We start from the raw sequence: 22,907 nt of genomic DNA on the forward strand, positions 1-22,907 counted from the left end.
CAAAAAACTAAATGAAATGGGATTCAGTAAGCTTGATATATATGTAAGATAGCTGCATAGTTTGATGCAAATCCAAGTTGATTTGAAAAAGTTATTAAAAAAATTAAAGTGTACTATCTCTATTTTGTCCAAATTGCAAATCCTAGCTTTTTATACCAAGATTACTTTAATTCTTAAATTTTACAGCAATACAACAAAAAACTAAATGAAATGGGATTCAGTAAGCTTGATATATATGTAAGATAGCTGCATAGTTTGATGAAAATCCAAGTTGATTTGAAAAAGTTATTAAAAAAATTAAAGTGTACTATCTCTATTTTGTCCGAATTGCAAATCCTAGCTTTTTATACCTAGATTACTATAATTCTTAAATTTTACAGCAATACAACAAAAAACTAAATGAAATGGGATTCAGTAAGCTTGATATATATGTAAGATATCTGCATAGTTTGATGAAAATCCAAGTTGATTTGAAAAAGTTATAAAAAAATTAAAGATGCCTATCTGAATTTTTATATAATAATTTTTTTTTTACATATTGTAAAATTAAATTCTTTCATTTCACAGCAATAAATCAAACTACCTAATAAGCTTGAATTTTGTAAGATCAATATTTAATTTAGTTAGATGGGCTGATTTACACCAGTCAAAACTAAATTTGAAGGTCAAGACTAGTCGAGACAGGTCGAGACTGGTTGAGACTGAGTAGAGACTAGTCGAGACAGGTCGAGACTAGTCAAGACAGGTCGAGACAGGTCGAGCCTTGGTCAAGACCATTTCAGACTACACAAAGATCATCAAGTACTGAATCAGACTAATTAAGTAAAGTCGAGACCTAGTCGAGTACACTTAAGTACAGTTAAGTACAGTCGAGACAATGTCGAGACTAGTCGAGTAAAATGTGTGCTTGATTTTACTGGTCGAGCACAAAAACTGGTCAATTCAGACTCTGAGGAGTTTGTAGTGTCTGTTATTGGCACCGGTCTTGTTACTATTTGCAATAATTAAGTCATCCCAGTGAGAAATTATGAGACAATTCACACTAGGTGATGCCATAATCCAGGAAGAGAGTGCCGCAACTGTATGAGTATATTGTTGTGAAAGACATTTGGCGTAAAGCAATGATTTTGCATTACGGAATTTATGTTGCTTTTTGACTTGAGTCACACTATTGCTTATTTAGGTTTTTAAATGTGTTTGAGCGATCGGTCATGCTTTCTAAGCGCCCAGTCACAAATATAATCTTAACGCCCAGTTACAAATATTTCTAGCAAATTCAGTGACAATTAAAGACAAGTCTGCTGGAATAAAGGGCTGGAATGTCGAATGACATTAAACAAAGGGGTGTGTAGTATAGGGACATGCAGTTTTCTTTAAGCATAAGTGTTATTGCAAGAGTTATCTCAACTGCAAGAGAGCCTGCATGTCAGTCTCACAAGTACTATTGGTGGCATCGGATTATTCAAACTTCTGACACTTAAAAACAAGTGACAGATTATTTGCGTCACAACCGGCTAGGTCCGGAGCTGTCGGTTGGTATTAGACTTCTCTTTCTGAACTATATCTAAATTATATACAGTAAATGCTACAGCATGTATACAAACCAACTGCATGTTACCTCTATGACCAATCTGCACTTTACAAACATGCATGTAATACACATTACATCTTATCAAATGTGTTTATTGTTATATCGTTTCACCAACAGCAGCTGGGATATTTAAACTTAAAAACAGATGTTGCTCATTTCATTTGACTCAATATATCAGACTTATTTATATTTTCCTCCGTATTTTTTGTCTTTGAAATTGTGTCAAGGTAATAATGATTGATGTTAATACACCTAACGTCATCTAATTTTGTCAAGATTAATTGTTGTCGGGTGCCTAACGTTGGAGGGCAAGTACTTAATGTATATTCAGCAGGAGGAGAGAACAAATTAACAACAAATGGGTAGGTTTTGTAGTAGAGGACAAACGAACGCCCCAGGTCGGCGAGGGTTTTACTGCCGGTCGGAAGACCAAAGTTACCATATTTCTATTTACCAATCATATAGACTTGCTATATGTCCCTTCCTAATTTTTTTTTTTCAATTTTGCCCCTTTAACAATTTTACTGCTATAACTAGGAGACTACCATTATAGTGACATCTGCAGGAGGACCTTTCTCCAAGGGCAATCAGTGGACTGGCACTTATCAGTAAACATAAAAATTAGTAAGAAAGAAATAAAAGAAAGGGAATTGTAGCAAGTCTACCAATTATACTATGCATGGGCACTTTTGCTAAGAGATTATGAAAATAAAATGCAAACATTGATACAAAGGTGACAACCAAAATTCATGTTAGAACCTCTGGCTTCAATGGATTGAATAAATAGAAACATGTAAACTCCTAGGTTCCATGTTTATTTTAAAATGCGTCAATTTATTCGTGTATATAGAGTAGTCAAAAAGAAACATTTTAAAGTATTTTTCTTGCTTACTATGCTTTTAAGCTTAATCTCTGCATATCTTATTAGTACATGAATGTTTGCCAATGTTAGTATTACATTTTAAAAATCTATTACTGAAAAAAAAAAGAATAGTCCAAAAATATAGCAGTGTGAGGTATTCAACTTTTCGGATATCAAACAATAGAAATATAAAGGAGAATCAGAGAAAATTATGTAAGTGTAGTTTACTAAGTCACAAAACAAAAAAACTCGGTGCATTAGCAGCGTATTTTAGGCTTAGCTTGATCCGGAACGCTAAAAAATAACAAAATGAAATCAAGTGGTGTATAAATACTTGAGGTGCTCCTTGACCAAAAAAAAAACAAACCATTTAAGGTAATCTTCGTCGGAAGAAGTTGGAATATACGCTTTAAACAATTTACAATTTATCAACTAAAAGTTTTAAGTAATGCATGTTTAATTATGCTGATGGCCTCACACGTTATCATTTAAATAGCAATGCTAACTTTCATTTCAAACAATCAGATCCGGTTTAGGAATTTGGTTTAGGTCTTGTATATAAAAATAAGAAGATGTAGTATAATTGCCACAAGAGACTTAAATGACACAGAAATTAACAACTATTGGTCACCGTACAGCCTTCAACAATGAGCAAAGCCCTTACCGCGTAAATGTTTTCCATATTAACGAATGAAACTTTACAATTTAGTTAATAAGAAACAATCACGATAAGTTGTCAACTTAAACCAATACAATCATTTGATTGGTTGATATCAAAGTTTGAGTACGTGCTCTAAAATTTATTACGGTAAGGTAAGCAAAAGGCCATTTATCAAAGTTCAATGGCAAATATTTAATTCACATTCACAGAGAGACTAAATTAATGTATCCACTAGCTAGTTGGATTCCAAGTGGTATGAACATGGGCACTGGCCACATGTGGAACTACAAACGAGTTTTTGACCGAGTTCTTTAACGTGTAAAATGCCTGCATGTCAGTCTCTCCCCATATTACCGGGTTTAATGTCCACATTCTGATCGGACGTGGCTGTGTACTTATGCATCACACACAGTCAAACGTACGCCCTTTTTAATCACGGGTTGTACTGTAGAAATAGTACAGGAATTACTATATTACTGTTGACTGACTATGCTGTGACCGTTTAGATATATAGTAAAACAGTGTGATTAAAAATCACAAGAAGCAAAGAGAGACTAACAGGATGTTGTCGGGTTTCTGTGTTATTGACGAGTTCCCACAAGTCTTATTTTCATTTTAATAATAATTGCCATTTGACCTTTTGTTTACACTGTTCTGGCACACAGACAATCTTAACGACAGGATTTTGGCAGAAGTTGTGCAAATCACAAAACATACTTCAGCTGACATGCACTGACAGATCAAGAAAGTGACCTCCAGCCTTTTCTATGTGCCTGCAATATCGTAAAGGATAGAGCTATGTTCTTACGTAACCAAAAATATTGACTTGGGACAGAAATGTGATCCAATGGACTTTTCCCTCATGCAGTTACACACATAATTTAAAGGGAAATTCATTTGGTTGTTTGGGGGATGTATATATACGCAGGCACATCCTTTCGGAAGATGAACGTTGGTGGTCTGTTGTGAGGAAATTATATGTCATAAACGAACAGACCTTTTGGTGTTTCTTTGACAATCTTCTATCACATGATCATAGTCGACACAGTATATAAATTATATATATATGCTCGCAGCAGAACTCTTTTTTTTATAAATTGTTCAAGATGTTCTCGTCCCGAATGTCATATTTAATTAGAACTAGACAGTAAGCAAACGTCAATCGCTGAATTATAATGTATTATTTTTGAATACCTTTGATGAGAAATTATGGTAATGTCAAAATACATCAGACCAAGCAACAAAAAAAACACATAATGTATAAAAAAAAAATATTTTTATTCTCTTCATCAAGGACTAGGAGGAAATAAAACATCATTCTAATCCCGTGTGTAAGAAGTAAACACCATTTATATTTTTAAATCTTCTTTATAATAGAAAGTCATGTTGTTGAACTTGCAGCACTATATATATGCACATGTTTACGTATCAACAACAGAATCGATGCTACGCCATCCCTCAAACCAATCGAGTAAATTTTGGCATCAAAACATATGACTTGTTTTCATTGACCTGCACTCTAACGGAACCTAGTCACACATGCATAAATGCATTATACGAGTGAAGGTTACTATATTAGTTGTTTATATAACATCAGAGTCTTAATTCATTAAGATAAATATTACCAGGCTGACCTTTATATTGTGTCTGTCTCAATGGCAGATTTCTGGTATGAGGTTATAAAAATTGAATAGCTAATGTTTTCATGTTAATAAAAAAATTTGGAAGTACTACCTTTTGCATTCATATTTTAGATATTGAAAAGCAAGTTGTGACTATATTAGTTTAATATTTTGATTGATTGTTTGTCGCTTGTTTAACGTCCAGTTGCAAACATTTCATGCATTTTCAGGAAGAAAATAAATTAATAATAAATAATAATAAAAAAAGGTCTTGTAATAGAGGCAGTCTAGGGTGAAGGTCGGGATATTAAGCATGCCACTTGAAAATAAGGCTATATTGGATAGGGTTGTAAATATTGCCTAGCAACAGGCCACCATGTAAGGACCCTCAAATATTTGTTGCATTAGTTCTTAACGGGTTGAGAGCTTGGCTCTCTATAAACGAGGCATCTAACGTGGCTGCGTACTTGTATATCCCACAAAGCCAAACGAAATCTCACTTTTGACCTTTTTTAAAGCCGCTCAGAAGAAGACCTGTAGTGATCATATTTCGTTTCCCGTCAACCAGAATGTGTTTATAAGAGACAACAATTTCAGTAAAATATTTGCTTATTCTAATGTTATGTTAACATTTTTAGGGATTTTGTTTATTAAGTTGTAGTATTTGACTATTTTCGTGGTGCCTAAAAATGGCTTTGAAATTTCCTGAAATGATATATTATTTATACCATATTGATGACTTCATAAGTCTTCTAAAACCTGGTGAAAAAGTTAGTTAAATCTTTGGAAAAGAATACCTTGACAATTTTCTTGCGACTACAAATGCAAATAGAATTAAATGGGGAATGTGTCCATGGCGAACATATGATGTTCTCATATCGTATAAAGGATCGAAGGGACATTCTCACAGTGATACAGATCTCATTGTTTTGGCTATATACATCTTGCCGTAATGCATAAATGATCTCATTACTATGAGTAATGTGACTTGTAAATATTAGATGGGTGTTTTTTATATACTTCTATATCTCTTTTCTCCCTATATGTGCTATTAAAATGGTTTGCAGTCGTTAGATCCATTTGCATGCAGTATACTAATTAAAGTGGTTCATACTATTGTACTTGAATTAAATTCGCATCAATTGAAGAAATTCATTTTTCCTGAAATACCAAAAGTACTTCATCATTGACCGTGTTGTAATTAAAACATCTCCATGTTAGCTGCAAATTGTATCCGGCACTCATGATCAATGTTGAAATTAAAGTGCAATATACTTATTGTACAATTGTTTCAACTTAAGAACCAGTCTTTTGTGATTAACCAAATAAGAGTAAAGATGTTTTAAAAATGAAGGAATCAGCGATATGCATAAATGGTGGAGTAGAACTACATGTTTTTTTTCTTGGTAAATGTACATCGAACTAAAATAAGGTCTCAGCAACGGCTCAATATTTCGAAGAGGGTTAAAAATACCAAAGGGACATTCAAACTCAAAAGTCGAAATCAAACTGACAACGCCATGGCAAAAATTAAAAAAAAAATAAAAAGACAAACAACAGTACACAAATCACAACAGAGACAACTTATATAAAGACTAAGCAACTCGACCCAAGGGGGATCTCAGGTGCTCTGGAAGGATAGGCAGATCCCGCTTCACGTGTGGCTCTCGTCAAATCAAAACAGTTGTTACAGAACTGGAACATGACATTGTAAAGAGATGATGATGATGCCGGGAATACGTCAATGATACATGCAAACTAATTAAACAATTATAGAAATGCATATCGAGGTTATCACAAATCATTGAAAAAAGACATTAAGCACCATGCGTCCAATTCTTAATTATCCGACTCTATCAATTTATGAATACATTTTCCAGTATCTATACTCAAGATCATTAACGCAAAATTGTGTAAGAAACAAATATAACTCTTAAGAAACATTAAATCAAAACACTCATTAAAGACAACGGTTTTATGATTTTACTACAAACACGTGTTTTGTCTGAAAAAAAAATACTAATCAAGACAATAAGAAGGCCAAATCAGATTGACAGTGGGTCCCATTTGGTTCGTATCGGAAATGAACCTACCCAAATTGACCAATCATTAACTTTAAACTATGGGTAATCCCAAAGGTGTTGCTCACGATTCCGGATACTAACTAGTATGCAATCATTTCTGAGCAAACTAAGACCACTGTCTACTTAAGTATGAGCTCATTTAACCAAAATATCTATTTTGTTAGTTGCTCAAGCTGTTTGCTAATCAGATGTGTAGTAACTTCAGCAATAGTGCAAATCAAATAAACATTATGAGGATTACATGTGTAAGAAGGAATAATTACCATTGATATGCAAGGCATTATCTTTATTAATACAAATGTTTTAGTGCCCTCAGATATTTGATTGAAACCAGAATCATATGTCGATATCCTAAAAATAACAAACATCATATCTAATCATATACCTAAACGATAATCATTTACAAAACAGACAGGTACCAATTATCAAGGTTGTCTGTTGATTCTGTTTAATGAAAAGGAATGACCTTAAACTCTGAAGCAAAACATGAAACTAATCTGTTAGTTAGAACATCATTAAAACCAACATTTTCACTATTTTGAATCGTACAAGCAAACAATAGAAATATATAATTATAACTATCTTCAATTTGATTGAGTAATAGTCGTTAGTTTTAAAAATGGCCAGTGACAAATATTTCATGCAAAGTAATGCTTCTAACATATTGAAGGATGATTCTGAAAAGTTTTGAATAGAAACGGAAATGTGCCGCACAACAGACAACCTACTGACCTCTTAAAAGAGTTTTTGCAAGGATTTTAAACAAACAGATTTTGTCATCGGGTAAAACATCTCATGATCGACCGGCCGACAATAATAAGCATGGGTCGATCAGCCGGATAGGAGACGCGGTAGTGACTAACCAGTAACTATATAAAAAGCATTGAAACCATAAAGTACTAAACATTTGTGTCAAATCTGACTACGTTTAGGCCAAGTTTGCCATTGGGTTTACAAACTACATGATTGAAAAGGGTTATAAGACGTCAATTTACAGAAAATAATTGCATCCATGATTTTTCATGTCATCACGTAGCACTTACTACTGTGTTGGCGATATCCATGTGAACGAATCGTGGCCAAGAAGTGTCACACTCGTCAAAAGATCTTATGGTTATAATGACTCTAAAAATGTGCTTCGTCTACATAAGACTCGGTTGGCACTCGAAAGAAAACCAATTAAAAGCCGAATAAATGAAGAAACTGTAGAGAATTGAAAGTGCCAAAAAAGTTATAAAACTGACTAAAAAGCTGAAAAACTATTGGTTATAGAATGATTCAGACATACCTAAGTATTTCGAATGTAAACGATGAATACGAAACAATATGCAGTACACAAATAAAGTGATATCATGGTTCATAAAAACGATGCATGTACCTATTGTACAATATCGTATTGTTTATTCTATAACGTTTTCAAAATAAGGTGTAATAAGAAAACTGCTCGAGAATGCTTACTGATGATTGTAATGTTATACATAAGTTGGCACAAAGTTTAAAAAAATAGAAATTGTATTTTTTAGCAAATCAGTTTAAAAGATGTAAATTTATGAATGGATACTTGGGAATAATTTGCAACAAATAAGTTAAACGTTGGGAAAGATAGTTAATTAGCTGTTGAATGAAGTTAATTACACGCCTCTTAGGAATGGGTTAAAATAATAATCTTCTTTACGAGTTGCAGACACACCTACACCTTGTATATAGGATTGCCAATCATTGTTTATATTTACCATTGACCATGAAAATGCTTATAACACTGTGAACAGTGCATGCAAGTGAGAATGCAAGGTTCTTATGCGATGTGTGTAATTTCTTTGTTATATACAGGACTCAAACAAAATGTACGCATTAATACTTTACTTTACAAAGTAAATAGTTATTGCCTTTCCCAAAATCAGGAGCTTGTTATTAAGTGGTTGTCGTTTGTTGTATGTTACGTATTTGTTTTACATTTGTTACTTCGGGGTCTTTTATAGCTAATTCTCGGTATGGGGTTTTCTCATTGTTGAAAGCAGTACGGTAACCTATAGTTGGTAATTTCTGTGTCATTTTGGTCTCTTGTGGGGAATTGCCTCAATGGCAATCATATTACATCTTCTCTTTATATTAAAATGTGATATGCACATATTCCCTCATAGTAACTTTAATTGACATTTGTTCATTATGTTAATTGATGGAACTAAATTTCTTCATTTTCCCCAAAAAATATTTATCTAAAATGTTAATCCTTTAGCATTAAATTGTCGTCCTATACAACATACATATATAATGAAACTGCATTAAAACGTGAAGTTGCTCCGAAAGCACTGCTCAGTATGAAAGCAAACTTCACATGGGAATAATAGTTTTTAGAGAGATTCGAATGTAATTTGAATAGGACCTGAATAGTGCAAAAAAGTTGTCCGTGGAATTGTTTGGGTTCAACATTTACACAGCCGTGAGTAGTGCGTGGTAAAATCTAATGCTTCTAGTTTGTTATAGGGTGAATAAAAACCACCAAAGATACCAGGCTTTTTATTTTGTGTACGCTAGACGCGCTTTTCGTGTACATTAGACTCATCAGTACCGCTCAAATTAAAAAAAAAAAAGGTCAAATAATAAGACAATCTCTGCTCGTTAAAGAACCCTTGTTACAAATCTTCGAAGATTCCGAAAGTTAGATGTTGCCATGTATTGTTCTGCCCCTTTCAAAACACCAGCTTTTCAACGTGTCAGTTTAAATTTTAGCACATTTAAAAGATATATTTTATGACCTCTTGTTGTCTCCTCCAACTATCAACTTATTAAAGTGTTGGGTGTTAACCGGTACGATCTCAAGTTTATACATAGTCCTAGTTATTAAATCTTCTAATAAGTAAGCATGTAACCATTGTTACTTGAATGGAGAGTTGTCTCATTGGCACTCGTTACCACATCTTCTTATATGTATATATGTGATGGTTTTCTGAACTGTCAAATTATCATATTCTTCTAAATCGAAGAAAACGGAATACTAAAGGTTAAAGAAAAACGAAAAAAAGACAAACAGCAGACAACAAAACAGTATACATAGTCAAATTCAATACTAGTGTTGTAATAGTATACATAGTCAAATGCAATACTAGTGTTGTAATAGTATGCATAGTCAAATTCAATACTAAGTGTTGTAATAGTATACATAGTCAAATCCAATACTAGTGTTGTAATAGTATACATAGTCAAATGCAATACTAGTGTTGTAATAGTATACATAGTCAAATTCAATACTAGTGTTGTAATAGTATACATAGTCAAATCCAATACTAGTGTTGTAATAGTATACATAGTAAAATTCAACACTAGTGTTGTAATAGTATACATAGTCAAATCCAATACTAGTGTTGTAATAGTATACATAGTCAAATTCAATACTAGTGTTGTAATAGTATACATTGTCAAATTCAATACTAGTGTTGTAATAGTATACATTGTAAAATTCAACACTAGTGTTGTAACAGTATACATAGTCAAATCCAATACTAGTGTTGTAATAGTATACATAGTCAAATTCAATACTAGTGTTGTAATAGTATACATAGTCATAGTCAAATTCAATACTAGTGTTGTAATAGTATACATAGTCAAATTCAATTCTTGTGTTGTAATAGTATGCATAGTCAAATTCAATACTAGTGTTGTAATAGTATACATAGTAAAATTCAATACTAGTGTTGTAATAGTATACATAGTAAAATCCAACACTAGTGTTGTAATAGTATACATAGTCAAATTCAATACTAGTGTTGTAATAGTATACATAGTCAAATTCAATACTAGTGTTGTAATAGTATACATAGTCAAATCCAACACTAGTGTTGTAATAGTATACATAGTCAAATTCAATACTAGTGTTGTAATAGTATACATAGTCAAATTAAATACTGGTGTTGTGTGTTGTAATAGTATATATAGTCAAATTCAATACTAATGTTGTAATAGTATACGTAGTCAAATTCAATACTAGTGTTGTAATAGTATACATAGTCAAATTCAATACTAGTGTTGTAATAGTATACATAGTCAAATTCAATACTAGTGTTGTAATAGTATACATAGTCAAATTCAATACTAGTGTTGTAATAGTATACATAGTCAAATTCAATACTAGTGTTGTAATAGTATACATAGTCAAATTCAATACTAGTGTTGTAACAGTATACAAAGTCAAATTCAATACTAGTGTTGTAACAGTATACATAGTCAAATTCAATACTAGTGTTGTAATAGTATACATAGTCAAATTCAATACTAGTGTTGTAATAGTATACATAGTCAAATTCAATACTGGTGTTGTAATAGTATACATAGTCAAATTAAATACTGGTGTTGTGTGTTGTAATAGTATATATAGTCAAATTCAATACTAATGTTGTAATAGTATACGTAGTCAAATTCAATACTAGTGTTGTAATAGTATACATAGTCAAATTCAATACTAGTGTTGTAATAGTATACATAGTCAAATTCAATACTAGTGTTGTAATAGTATACATAGTCAAATTCAATACTAGTGTTGTAACAGTATACATAGTAAAATCCAACACTAGTGTTGTAATAGTATACATAGTCAAATTCAATACTAGTGTTGTAATAGTATACATAGTCAAATTCAATACTAGTGTTGTAACAGTATACATAGTCAAATCAATACCAGTGTAGTCAAATTCAATAATAGTGTAGTCAAATTCAATACTAGTGTTGTAATTTGATGGAACATTAAGGAATAAAAGACAAAAATTATTAATATTTAGAACATGGAAAGATTTGTTATTCAGAATAACATTCCTTAATTCCAGTTTTTCCATTTGAATGCTTTTCATGCAAGTAATCAATTTCGTTTTAGAGAGTTTTGGTGCACGGAAAATATTTCATGAATATACATGTACATCAAAACAAGAGTATACCACATAACACAACACTCTTGATGATATACATGTATATTGAAAACTTATCCAAATTCCATTAAAAAAAAACATCTATATGATTCGGTTCAATTTATATCATAAGTTCTCAATTATAAAATAATTTGATGATTTCTGACAACTTTAATTCATTCTATCTCAGTTATTTACACTTCAATTTGTTAACAGAATTTATCCCCGTTTTGTATAAAAACAGAAGTGTGGTATGATTGCCAATGAGACTCTTCACAAGAGATCAGATGACATAGAAATCAACAGGTCACCGTACGGCCTTCAACAATGATCAAATAGATATAAGTAGATGTGATATGAGTGCCAATGAGACAACTCTCCATCCAAGTCACATTTATTTAGTTAACCATTATAGGACGCCTTGGCTCATATCAAACAGCCCATACCGCATAGTCAGCTATAGCTACATTTGTATAAAGGGCACCGAAATGACAAATGTAAAACAATTCAAACGAGAAAATTAACGTCCAATTTTATGTACAAGAAAATGAACGAAAGCAAATATGTAACTTAGCATTTCTTTGTTCGCTTGGTAAAAAAGATACCGCCCCAAAGGTGCTTCTAGATTGTGCCAGATTGTTTGATTAAGTATAACATTATTACTGATAAAAATGGCAGGTTTGAAATGAAATGACTGACAGATACGATTTAAAATTGTTATATACACGATAAAGCTTCATTACTCAGATGTAATTACATGATATATCAAAGTATATATTAAAGATTACATATAAATTAAGTCAAGCAAGTCGTAAAGTTGCTAGATAAGTATATGAAAATAATTGTATTATAAAAAAATAGAGAATGGCGTGAAAACTCTTTTATTTAAAATTCGATAACATCTAAAAACACAAGTGTAGCTGCCGCAAAATGTAACAACATCTGTCAAACTGGGACGAAACAGACCGTAAAAAGATTATGAATAAACGGGTTTAAACTCATTTCTTGATAGATTGTCAGGCTGGTTTTGATATATCGTGCAGTCAAAATATATGTTTGTAAAACGTACAGTGCAAGGTGAGCAGTTACAGGTTACAAGAGCGCATTTATTCGTAATGCATTTTCCATAGGGTACCACTGGTGTTCCGTATTTTTTTCCTCGAAGATTACACAAACTAGGGAAAACGGTTAGCAGTTCCTGTTACTAGAAATGTCAGTGTTGCATTACAACCAAAAAAATATATATGGTCGCTGAATGAAAAAGGCATATTTTAATGGCTACGACGTGCAGAAATGGAAGATATTTTCTAAACTTTGTAAAATGTAAATATGATTTTCTGCATTTTTTAAACCTAATTGGATATATAAGCTTTCGGTTAAATGTAATTCCTATCCTGTAGCATCCAATCAGAAGCCGTATAGGATTCTATTCTTATTACCATCTTAAGGGGTAAAGTTAAAATGTAAACAAATAATGGCGCTCTTGTAACCCACAATACCAGTATCGAAGAAGACATGTTGCTTTGTATATATTTGTGGTTAATATTCAGGACGACCACACATCGAACATTATTATTATACAGTTAAGGATTATAGGCCAGTTGTTAACTCTTGTGTATCGTGCTTAGAGAGTATCACGATCACTGCGTAATTAAGACTCATTTCCAAACTCTTTCGGGGTCAATGGTTGGATTTTGCAGCAAAGTTTTCGTTTCAATTATGCATGAAATATTTGCCATGCACTATAAGTTAGGCAAGCATGAATCAATCCATTATGTTGTATATCCTTAAAGAAACAAAACACAATCAATTCGCAGCATTAACAGTTTCCATATTCTGAACCAATATTGCACTATCTGTGTCCTAAAGAAATAATACAAAACTTCAGGAAATACTCAGTATATTATAGCACTAAATCGTGTCATCATATCAACTTTGTACTAGCTTAACACCATCAAATTTCACCTTGAACATCAACTTAATAATAAAGACGGAAAAGAGTTTAACACGACTAACATAGGTGTGGGTGCAATACAATTCAGACAGAGATCTAGCAATCTAACATACCCGTAGCCAGGGATTCGGACGAAGGACGACCCCCCCCCCCCCCTTTGAAAACAAATTGTGACTGTTAAAGTCAACGTTCTTTTCAAATTGTGACTGTTAAAGTCGAGTTCGTGAGTCCAAATAACCCCCCTTGAAAATTCCTGGCTACGGGCCTGGATCTAATATAACTGAATAAGTTATTATGTGAATGGGTTAAGTTTATTTTCCATAGAAATAAATTCAGAAACAAGCCTACGTTGTACTAGTATGTTAAATTGAAATAAATTCGGAACAAACATATGTTAAATTGAAACGAATTCACGGACGGTGTGCTTTAAAAATTAATTTAAGAACTGCTAAATTATATGTTTTACTGGTTGAATAAAGGTGTTTACTGTCATTGTTACGGGGGAGAAGCTTTAGATCTAAACTTATCAGCATTTAGACTACGCATTTCAAAAAAAAACATATATATATATATATATATATATATATATATATATATATATATATATATATATATATATATATATATATATACATTCAAAAGATGCCTTTTGCTTATTTTTTATGGTATTTTACAGTTTCCGCGACATTTTTCTGTCACAGAAACTCCGAAATATTTGATCTTGAAAAGGGTAGCATATTGAGGGAAAAAAATTGCCATTAAAATGGTGATTCAAGACTGTAAGAAAATAGTTCTGTTAACAGTTCTTTAATTTAACCTTCGATTTTTCTGACACGAAAGTGTTTAGTTTATTTGTGATTATTGCTAACGTCTGGCATATCTGGGGATTCAACCCATGCAAAAAAACAATCTTGTTCTCTGATATTTTACATTTAAATTGACTTCACGTTTCATTTTTACGCAATCAGAAAACAGATGAAAACTTCACACTTCGAAAACCTGAATAATGAATGAAATTTTAGATAAGCATAATCTGTGTAATGACCCTTCCAGTGCGCCATAATATCGACCCCGATTTTGGTTGGGTGCGTGTTGGTCCTTCTTTGTTATTTTTTTTTAAATGTTTTGTAGATTTGTATATCTGTTTCTGTTATGATTTTGTCAGTCTTTCTCCGACCTCTGTTTGTATTTTCCGTCCATTTTTTTCATTTGCATGTATTAACAATAGAAGTGAAGTATTATATATATCAGGGATGAAACAAATGAATAAAACGGATCGACGTAGCTTACAATTTTAGAAAAAATAAAACTTAAACCATTTGCGACACAGTCGTTCACTAATATTTCACATGCTTTTTTATGTGCAAGTCACCAAATGTCAGAAATGTGAGGCATCATTCAGGGATTCTTGATATATTGATTATAGAAAAACAGTGACAAAAATGGACGCGTACGTTAACAACCATTCAAAAATATTCGTAGAAAAAGTTATAATTTGACGGCATCGGTCATTTGATAGACATGCATGGTAGATAGATTTTTTATTTTTATTTTGATAGATTACTCGGCTATATATGGTGCACTTTATAAACTGAAAATTTTTCTGAAATATACCTTATATACTTAGTGAATATAGTATTCAGTGTGGCGATTGCAACGGAATAATTCCGTCGTTATATTTCGCTGCTGCTCAACAATGGCTATAAAGTAGGAGAAAACGGTTACAGGCAGGAACTGATTTTTTCGGGTCAACATGATTTCATTTGTTGAAATTAAAGACAACGACTATTACAAATGGAATTAAAATGATTATAGCACAGTGTACACTCGCCCATACTCAAATGACAGAATACAGAACACAACTCATCGCCCAAAAAACAGAATACAGAACACAACTCATCGCTCAAATAACAGAATACAGAACAAAACTCATCGCCCAAATAACATAATACAGCACGCATTCAACTAATCGCTCAAATGACATAATACAGCACACAAATCGTCGCTCAAATAAAAGAATACACCACGCATTTAACTAATCGCTCAAATAACATTATACAGTACACAACTAATCATGCTAATTAGAAAATTATTTAGAAAAAAATAAAAAATGTTTACTGAATCTGTATTGTTATAGTCTAAAGATAAAAGTCCATTTATCGGTTCTTTTAGAAGCAGGTGGTAGGTAGTAAATTTCCGCCAAAGAACGGTTTACTAAATATATTTCTATGGGAAAGTCAAGTAGCAGTCGACTTTGACAGGTTGAAACAGCTTTTTCTCAAATCTTTATTTAGATCTGAGCTATAATTGGAACTTATTATCATTTAATTGCTTTATTATGTTTTGCATGTTCAGGAATATTGTTTTACAAACTAAATGCAATGTACTAAGAAACGGAATTCAGAAAAGAAAAAACCTTATCATTTAATCAAAAGATTGAAAGTTTTATTTTTGGAAAATTAACTAGCTTTTACTGTGTTCAAAAGTGAAACAATTTTTACAATGTTATCATGACGCAGTCTGGTTAAATCGAAGAATCTACAGAAAATTTTAGGTTTTCAAATATATAGTGTGCGAAAGCGTGGTCTTTTCATTGTCCAAGTGTAAGATTGATTTTTAAGTTTGATCTTTCAGTTGACCCCCCCCCCCCTTTTCCCCTATAATAAAAAGTTTAGTTTAAACGTGTTCTATTTAGAAGAATAGCGAAAGAGATGGTATACAAATTGAAACAACAGAAGGGACGTCCTCTCCCAATACAATTTTAAAGCATAAAACTTAAATTTGAACCATATTGAGTAATTCCATCCCAATACTCGCATGTATATTATAAGATTGGTATATTAGAGAAAAATAATTTCTATAACAAACAAAAACATTTTTTTTTTATTTTAAGGACATTTAATATTGTAAATGTGCACAATGAATTATGTTTTCTATATGTATATGGAATTGACCATTCTTACCATAAGTAAATTTGTCACTTTGTGAGAGGAGAAAAATGGATCTGCTTTATTGTGAAACATGATATCGATATCACCTAGGATATTTTATAAACCTGGTTCAACCAACCATTTTTTTCTTGAAATGTCATGTTTCAAGTCACGAATATGGCAGTTGTTTTCAAGTTGTTCGTTTCTATGTTTGTTGGCGTTTACTTTTGTTGCACTTCAGTGTTTCTGTTGTTCCATTGTTATACTCTTGCAGTTGATGTGTTCCCCTCAGTTTTAGATTGTAACCCGGATCTGTTTTCTCTCAATCGATTTATGACTTTTGAACAACGGCATACAATTGTTGCCTTTATTTTAAATTCCATAATTATTTTTGTAGAAATAATAATTTTCCACGCTTTATTCTATTAATACAACATTATTTTTGGACAAGGAACTTTGTTCACACAATTATATATAATATCGTTATTGCAAATCTCTTTTAGTTATTCTTTATCGTTAAATCTATATGACATTAGGTAGTTTTATACTCTCAGAAACAATTCTGCATCTGCTCAATCATATTCACCGTTTGTAATCAATCTGAGACATTTATTCTATACTTAGAATTGAAGATGACGGAGCAGAAATACTGTCGACAGGAGAGTATAATGAGATTGTAATGAGAGGTATAATACATGTACTTGTATCATGTCAATCTTTTTTTTTCCTTGGAAATCTCTCGAAGATACCAAGAGGCCGTAAAACCATGGCAAAACAGAAATACAGACTAAATGATTAAAGACAAGTTAGGAATTAGGGACGACATCAAAAGATCGATGTAGGATAAAAAAAAAAACTTAATTCAAATAGTTTGGGGGTGGGGGTCAACATTGCTGCAAGTTTTGTTAATCCGAAATCGATTTTACATATATCCCTATTGGTCAATCAATTTTTCCCAAATTAAGTTAAGAGGGGGTGTGGGGGTCAGTGAAAAACTATGTGAATTAAGTTTTTTTTTTTATCCTACATTGAACTTTTGATGTCGTCCCTTACCGAACAACACAATCCAAAACAAAAAAATAAGAGGGAATCATGTGCTAAGGAATGGTAAACAGTTCTTGATTCACTACTGGCACCCGTCCTGTTGCGCATGACGAATAAAATGTCGGTGACAAGTCGCAAATGTTTTAAAACAGGAAAGGAGGACGTACTATATTGTGCAATAAAGGTCAACTCTATATATTCATTTTAACTGTTTTTTTTTCACTTTGTTCTTATGCTTTGCTGTTATACAACTATCAAACAATACAGTACAGTATGGCAAGGGTTTCGATTATTGCTGAAGTATGCATTGTGACCTGCAGTTATTTACATGCACATCATTTGGACTCTGAGGGATCGTTGTCTCATAGACAATTATACAATATGTCCTTATAGTATTGCTTTGTTCAAGCGATTCGTTGACTAGCAAAAAACAGTTTACCGTATAAGTTCCAAATGTTAGATTTGAGAATGGAAAATGGGAAATTAATGTGTCAAAGAGACAACAACACGACCAAAGAGCAGAAAAAAAGTCCAAGGCCACCTATAGGTCTTCAACGCAATAATGTATACTAGTTCAGCGAAATGGAAATTGTTGGGGTTTGTTTAGTGTGTTATTCATATAAACTCAAAGTCCTGATGTATACACTGTGTTTGATCTATTGCCACACCAGCTTCTCTCGTCTTAAAAAGTAATTGTACCAATTGGACTGTTAAAAGATATTAAACGATTGATTGATTGATTGATTGATTGATTGATTGATTGATTCATTCATTCATTCAATCATTCATTATCGGTTGCTTTAACGTCCAGTGGAAAATATTTCATGAATGTTCATGACGATTCCTCATTAAAAGCAACACATTCGTATTTAAAGAACGGGGAAAGTCATTATGAATTTTTATATCAACTAACACTCATTACATTAATTTTCTGTACAACTTTAAAACATATGGCATAATATGATGAGCTGGTATAAAAGTCGTGCTGCAGCACAATTAGACTTTTGTCTATACATCATAATTATATATAACTAACAATTTGGTCCACAAAAAGACGATATGTCTAATTACTGACAGTGCAAGTTACATTATTTGTAGATACAGAAATGATACATAGTCTAACAAAGAACTACAAGACACTAATCATATGTTAATAATACAACCGTAAAATAATATTATTGTCATCTCTCCAGGTATACCGTAGAGAAAACAATTAGATATCGATTATACATAAGCAATCAGTTTTCAAATCGTTTGATGTATTGACATTTACGTAAATCACCTTGCAGAAATTAATTATTTTGATCGTGGTGATCAGGTTTTGATAGCATCTTGCTGCGAAATTCAGGGCGTTTGCAATAAAGAAGATAATTTCACAGGTAGCAAATAAATAGATTTTCTGCTACACTGTCGCTATAAAGTTGCAGACAATAAGATTGATATCTATTTAATCATTATTCAAATTAAATGTAAGATATTCCTCTGAAAAGAGAAATTTTTCACAATAGCATTTGGAACATGATGGAAAAGATCAATATAAAATATTCCAATGAAAACCTTCCATGTGCATGATGTGATTTTATTTTATTAAATTTTTATTTCTAAAAGTTTATTACAAGCTGGTAACCCTTATTACAATGAATAGCAAAAAGTCATGTTTATTATTATTATTATCATTACCAATTTTGAGTACTAAAACTACAAAAACATCTTTCTGATAATTAACTTTTTTATGATATTTTTTATACATTTTATAATTAAACATTTTTATACATGTATGACATGTATACTGAACACTCATACCTTAGACATTTGACGTGTGATTAAATTATATTAATATAAGATGAAATATAAAGTTGTGTACATGTACATTAATACTAAATTTAAAGTAATAAAAAGTACTTACGTTACGTTGTTGATCAAGGGAATTGGCAAATTGATAGCTGTAGGAAGAGTTGACACAACAGAACACGGATAAAATAAATATAAATATCCATGCCATCATAAGTTCATTCCCTTGGATAGTTAATAATTCCAGAAAGTTACATAATGTTTTAAACTTTTTGTGATTTTTGTATTTTGCAGCGATCACGTATAATCCAATCCCTTTGTGTGATTGCGCGTTTTACAACACATGTTTTAAATAATTCTTTATTTTTGCACAGTCACAAGTTTTGCTTACTTAATCCCATTACTATAAATTTAGAATTTTTTTTAACAATTCCTTTGTAATTATATTCTAGAAAGCTGCAAATCACATTATATATTACTAGGCGTCAAGTTAAAAAAATCAAGACTTTTCTGTCAGGTCCATATGTATAAAACATTTAGTATTTAAATCAACCAATCAAACACATGCTTTAAAATCCATCATTATCAAGATTTTACGGTTCCATTGAAGCTGTCTTTGTACAATCATCACGATATACTTCAAATGAACCTCTGTCAACACACGTGTCGATAACTAAATACAAATGCATAAACTTAACCACTGATTACAATCAGTAGTTCCGACTATACTATCGCAGAGGAAGTCATGAAGCATACTTGTAACGTATTTAGTTACTCACAGTACTTCACAATTACAGGAAATGCTTGATGAGAAAACGAAAAGAAAGTTTTGATATATTTATTGTGTGTAGATGTTAATAAGAGGAAACAACATCTTCTCAAGTTTAAATTATGTAATTTTACGGACTGAGAATTTTTACATCTTGACAAAATTTCGTTTGCTAGATTTTATCATTCTTTCTCATGAGAAAACGTTGTTTTTTTTCCCCCTAAAACTTTCAGCAACAATTTGTTCGTTACTGAAGCTATAATTTTTGAAATGGTTAACCTTCTTGGTTTGTATGTACGATATACTAGTATTCGAACTCTCGATCGATGGATCGATTGATCGACTCAAACGTTTGGAGTACTTATAAAAGAGAAGCAAAAGATCACAAATGGATATCCAAACTCATAAGTCGAAAATGAACTAACAATGTCATGGCAAAAATGAAAAAGATAAAAAAAAAAAAAAAAAAAAACAACAACAACCAACAACAACCAACAACAACAACAACAACAACAACAACAACAGAACACAAAACGCAACATCGAAAACTAATGACCAGGCAATACGAACCCCTCCTTATGCCGGGGGTAATATGATATCATATTTTTTTTGTACATTGTTTATCAAAAGCATTAATCGTTACCTTCAAATTCAATCCAATATGGAAATAGAGTTACTTGCATAATTTTGGTTCATATTCAAAATGGATAAGGAGATTTGAAGATAGGTAAACTACCGATGTTCAGATGTTTGTTTGTTTATTGTTGCTTTGTTTTAGGTTTTGTTTTTTTTTTTTTGGTTCGTGAAGAGGAGGGGATAAGTATGACTTGTACATTTTTGTCTTACCACTTTTATATACAACTTCGATATCCAGTTGGTACGTATACTGTCCCGCACAGTCTTCAACACGGCGAGAAAATCCCGCACCAGCACCCGGAAGCAGGCTTCATCTGCTTCCTTTAAAAATGTATACATGTATAGTCACGTTCGGTCAGCAATTGAACTTTGACCCGTGTTGCACGACCACAGTACCTTACACTTTTCTTACAACAATTCTTCTGTTAAAGTTACTGCAATGCAGGGCATTTAAAAAGTAACTCTACCGAGCTGTTGTTTGACGTGTTTAAAATTTACTCTACCGAGCTGATGTATGACGCGTTTAAAATTTACTCTGCCGAGCTGATGTTTGACGTGTTTAAAATTTACTCTACAGAGCTGATGTTTGACGTGTTTGAAATTTAAATTTATAAGAAAAGCTATAAAATAGACGACCTTTTTAACAGGGTACATTCAAAGAAGAGATCAAAATCGCTTCTCCTTGCAACCATACCTAACGGTCTGTATAATTTCTGATTTTTAGATCTATCATCTTAACTTCTGTTTAATCCTTTGAAACAGTAAATACCTCTAGAAATCATTTGTTTTATCTGAAAATACAAATTAACAAATTTCTTATCAATCTTGAACCAAATCTCATCTGGCAGAAAGCCGTAAATCAAACTGAATCAAAGAAAAGATACCGCGTTATTTTTATGAGATAAAAGTGAAGGCAATAATCCCATTTCATTTGAATTACACACATCATAAAGTACGCTGACCCTTTTGTTTATTTTATATGCAGAGCAATCCTTCTTTACTTATATTAAATATCAAAAGAAAACAGAGCCAGTGTTTGTTTTAAATTCTTATCTGATGCTGAGTTTGTCGAAAAATATAAGGTTCTCAATTCAAGAAAAAAGTTGCATGCACTTAATACATGCGGTTTTCAAATTGTACTTTCTGTATCTTCGAGTACATAAAACTTTTTTTATTCAGTATCATACCCAGCTGAACCATAGGCATATATAAATAAGGAGATGTGGTATGATTGCCAACAAGAAAACTATCCACGAAAGTTCAAATGCGGTGTATTTTAAGCAATTAAAGGGAACCTATACGGCCTGCAACAATGAGAAAACTGATATCGTATGGTAGACAATAAAAAGGCATCGACATGAATTATATGAAACAATTCAATTAAAAAACTTATTTCTGAAAAAATTAAGATTTTACAGACATGAAAAAACGACAACCATTGTACTTTATGACAAATAAAAGATTATCGGACTTCATTAACAAACTTTTTAAAGCTCCCCTAAGAATAATAACTGTTGAATATAACTTTGTTCACCTATGGCTTTTGTTGTTAAAAAATTTCGGTTCGGAACAGAATATATAATATCAGAGTAGGTGCTTTACAGTTAAGATATCCCTTTGGTGCGAGACCACAATTGTCGTCCCTTGATTTTCGTCACAAATATAGTCCCTAGTGTTGACAGTGGGTTACTTGCTATGAATTTTTATACCCCTTCCAAATTTATTTCTCCATGTTTAATGCCTCAAATTGCATGTAGGGGGGTGAAAGTACACTGTATACAAATTAGGGTCCAGAATTTTAAAGGAAAGTAGTGATTTGGTCCAGCTAAAAAAGGTTTAAAATTAGCACTTCGGAAGCTGTCAAAAGATTTCAAGACGCCCTAAACATAAAATTGTCCATATTTTGAGTTAGAGCCGATGACGTTTTCTATAATTTTGACATAATTTGTCCCAAAAGTAGTACAACACACTGTAAAAGTTTCTTTGAGAAAGCGCAGGTGGTATTTTTTTTATTTTCATTTATATTCTAAAAGAAATGCACTACGAAATAATTGTGGTCTCGGACCCT

General features: G+C 32.0%; 1 protein-coding gene across 2 annotated transcripts in view; it reads right to left on the reverse strand.

Annotated features, from left to right (window-relative positions):
• Positions 1-20,149, reverse strand: part of LOC143074535 (inter-alpha-trypsin inhibitor heavy chain H3-like) — a 39,295-nt gene extending 19,146 nt beyond the window's left edge. The window contains exon 1 of one of the 2 annotated variants that reach the window (XM_076249948.1): positions 19,550-20,149. In XM_076249948.1, coding sequence (XP_076106063.1) covers positions 19,550-19,648 — 99 coding nt within the window. In that variant the 5' untranslated portion in view covers positions 19,649-20,149. The remainder of the gene's footprint in view (positions 1-19,549) is intronic. The other variant, XM_076249944.1, reaches the window with a different exon arrangement.
• Between the last annotated feature and the right edge of the window lie 2,758 nt (positions 20,150-22,907).

The sequence above is a fragment of the Mytilus galloprovincialis genome, chromosome 1 (genome assembly GCF_965363235.1).
Source record: "Mytilus galloprovincialis chromosome 1, xbMytGall1.hap1.1, whole genome shotgun sequence".
In the NCBI taxonomy this organism is placed as follows: Eukaryota; Metazoa; Mollusca; class Bivalvia; order Mytilida; family Mytilidae; genus Mytilus; species Mytilus galloprovincialis.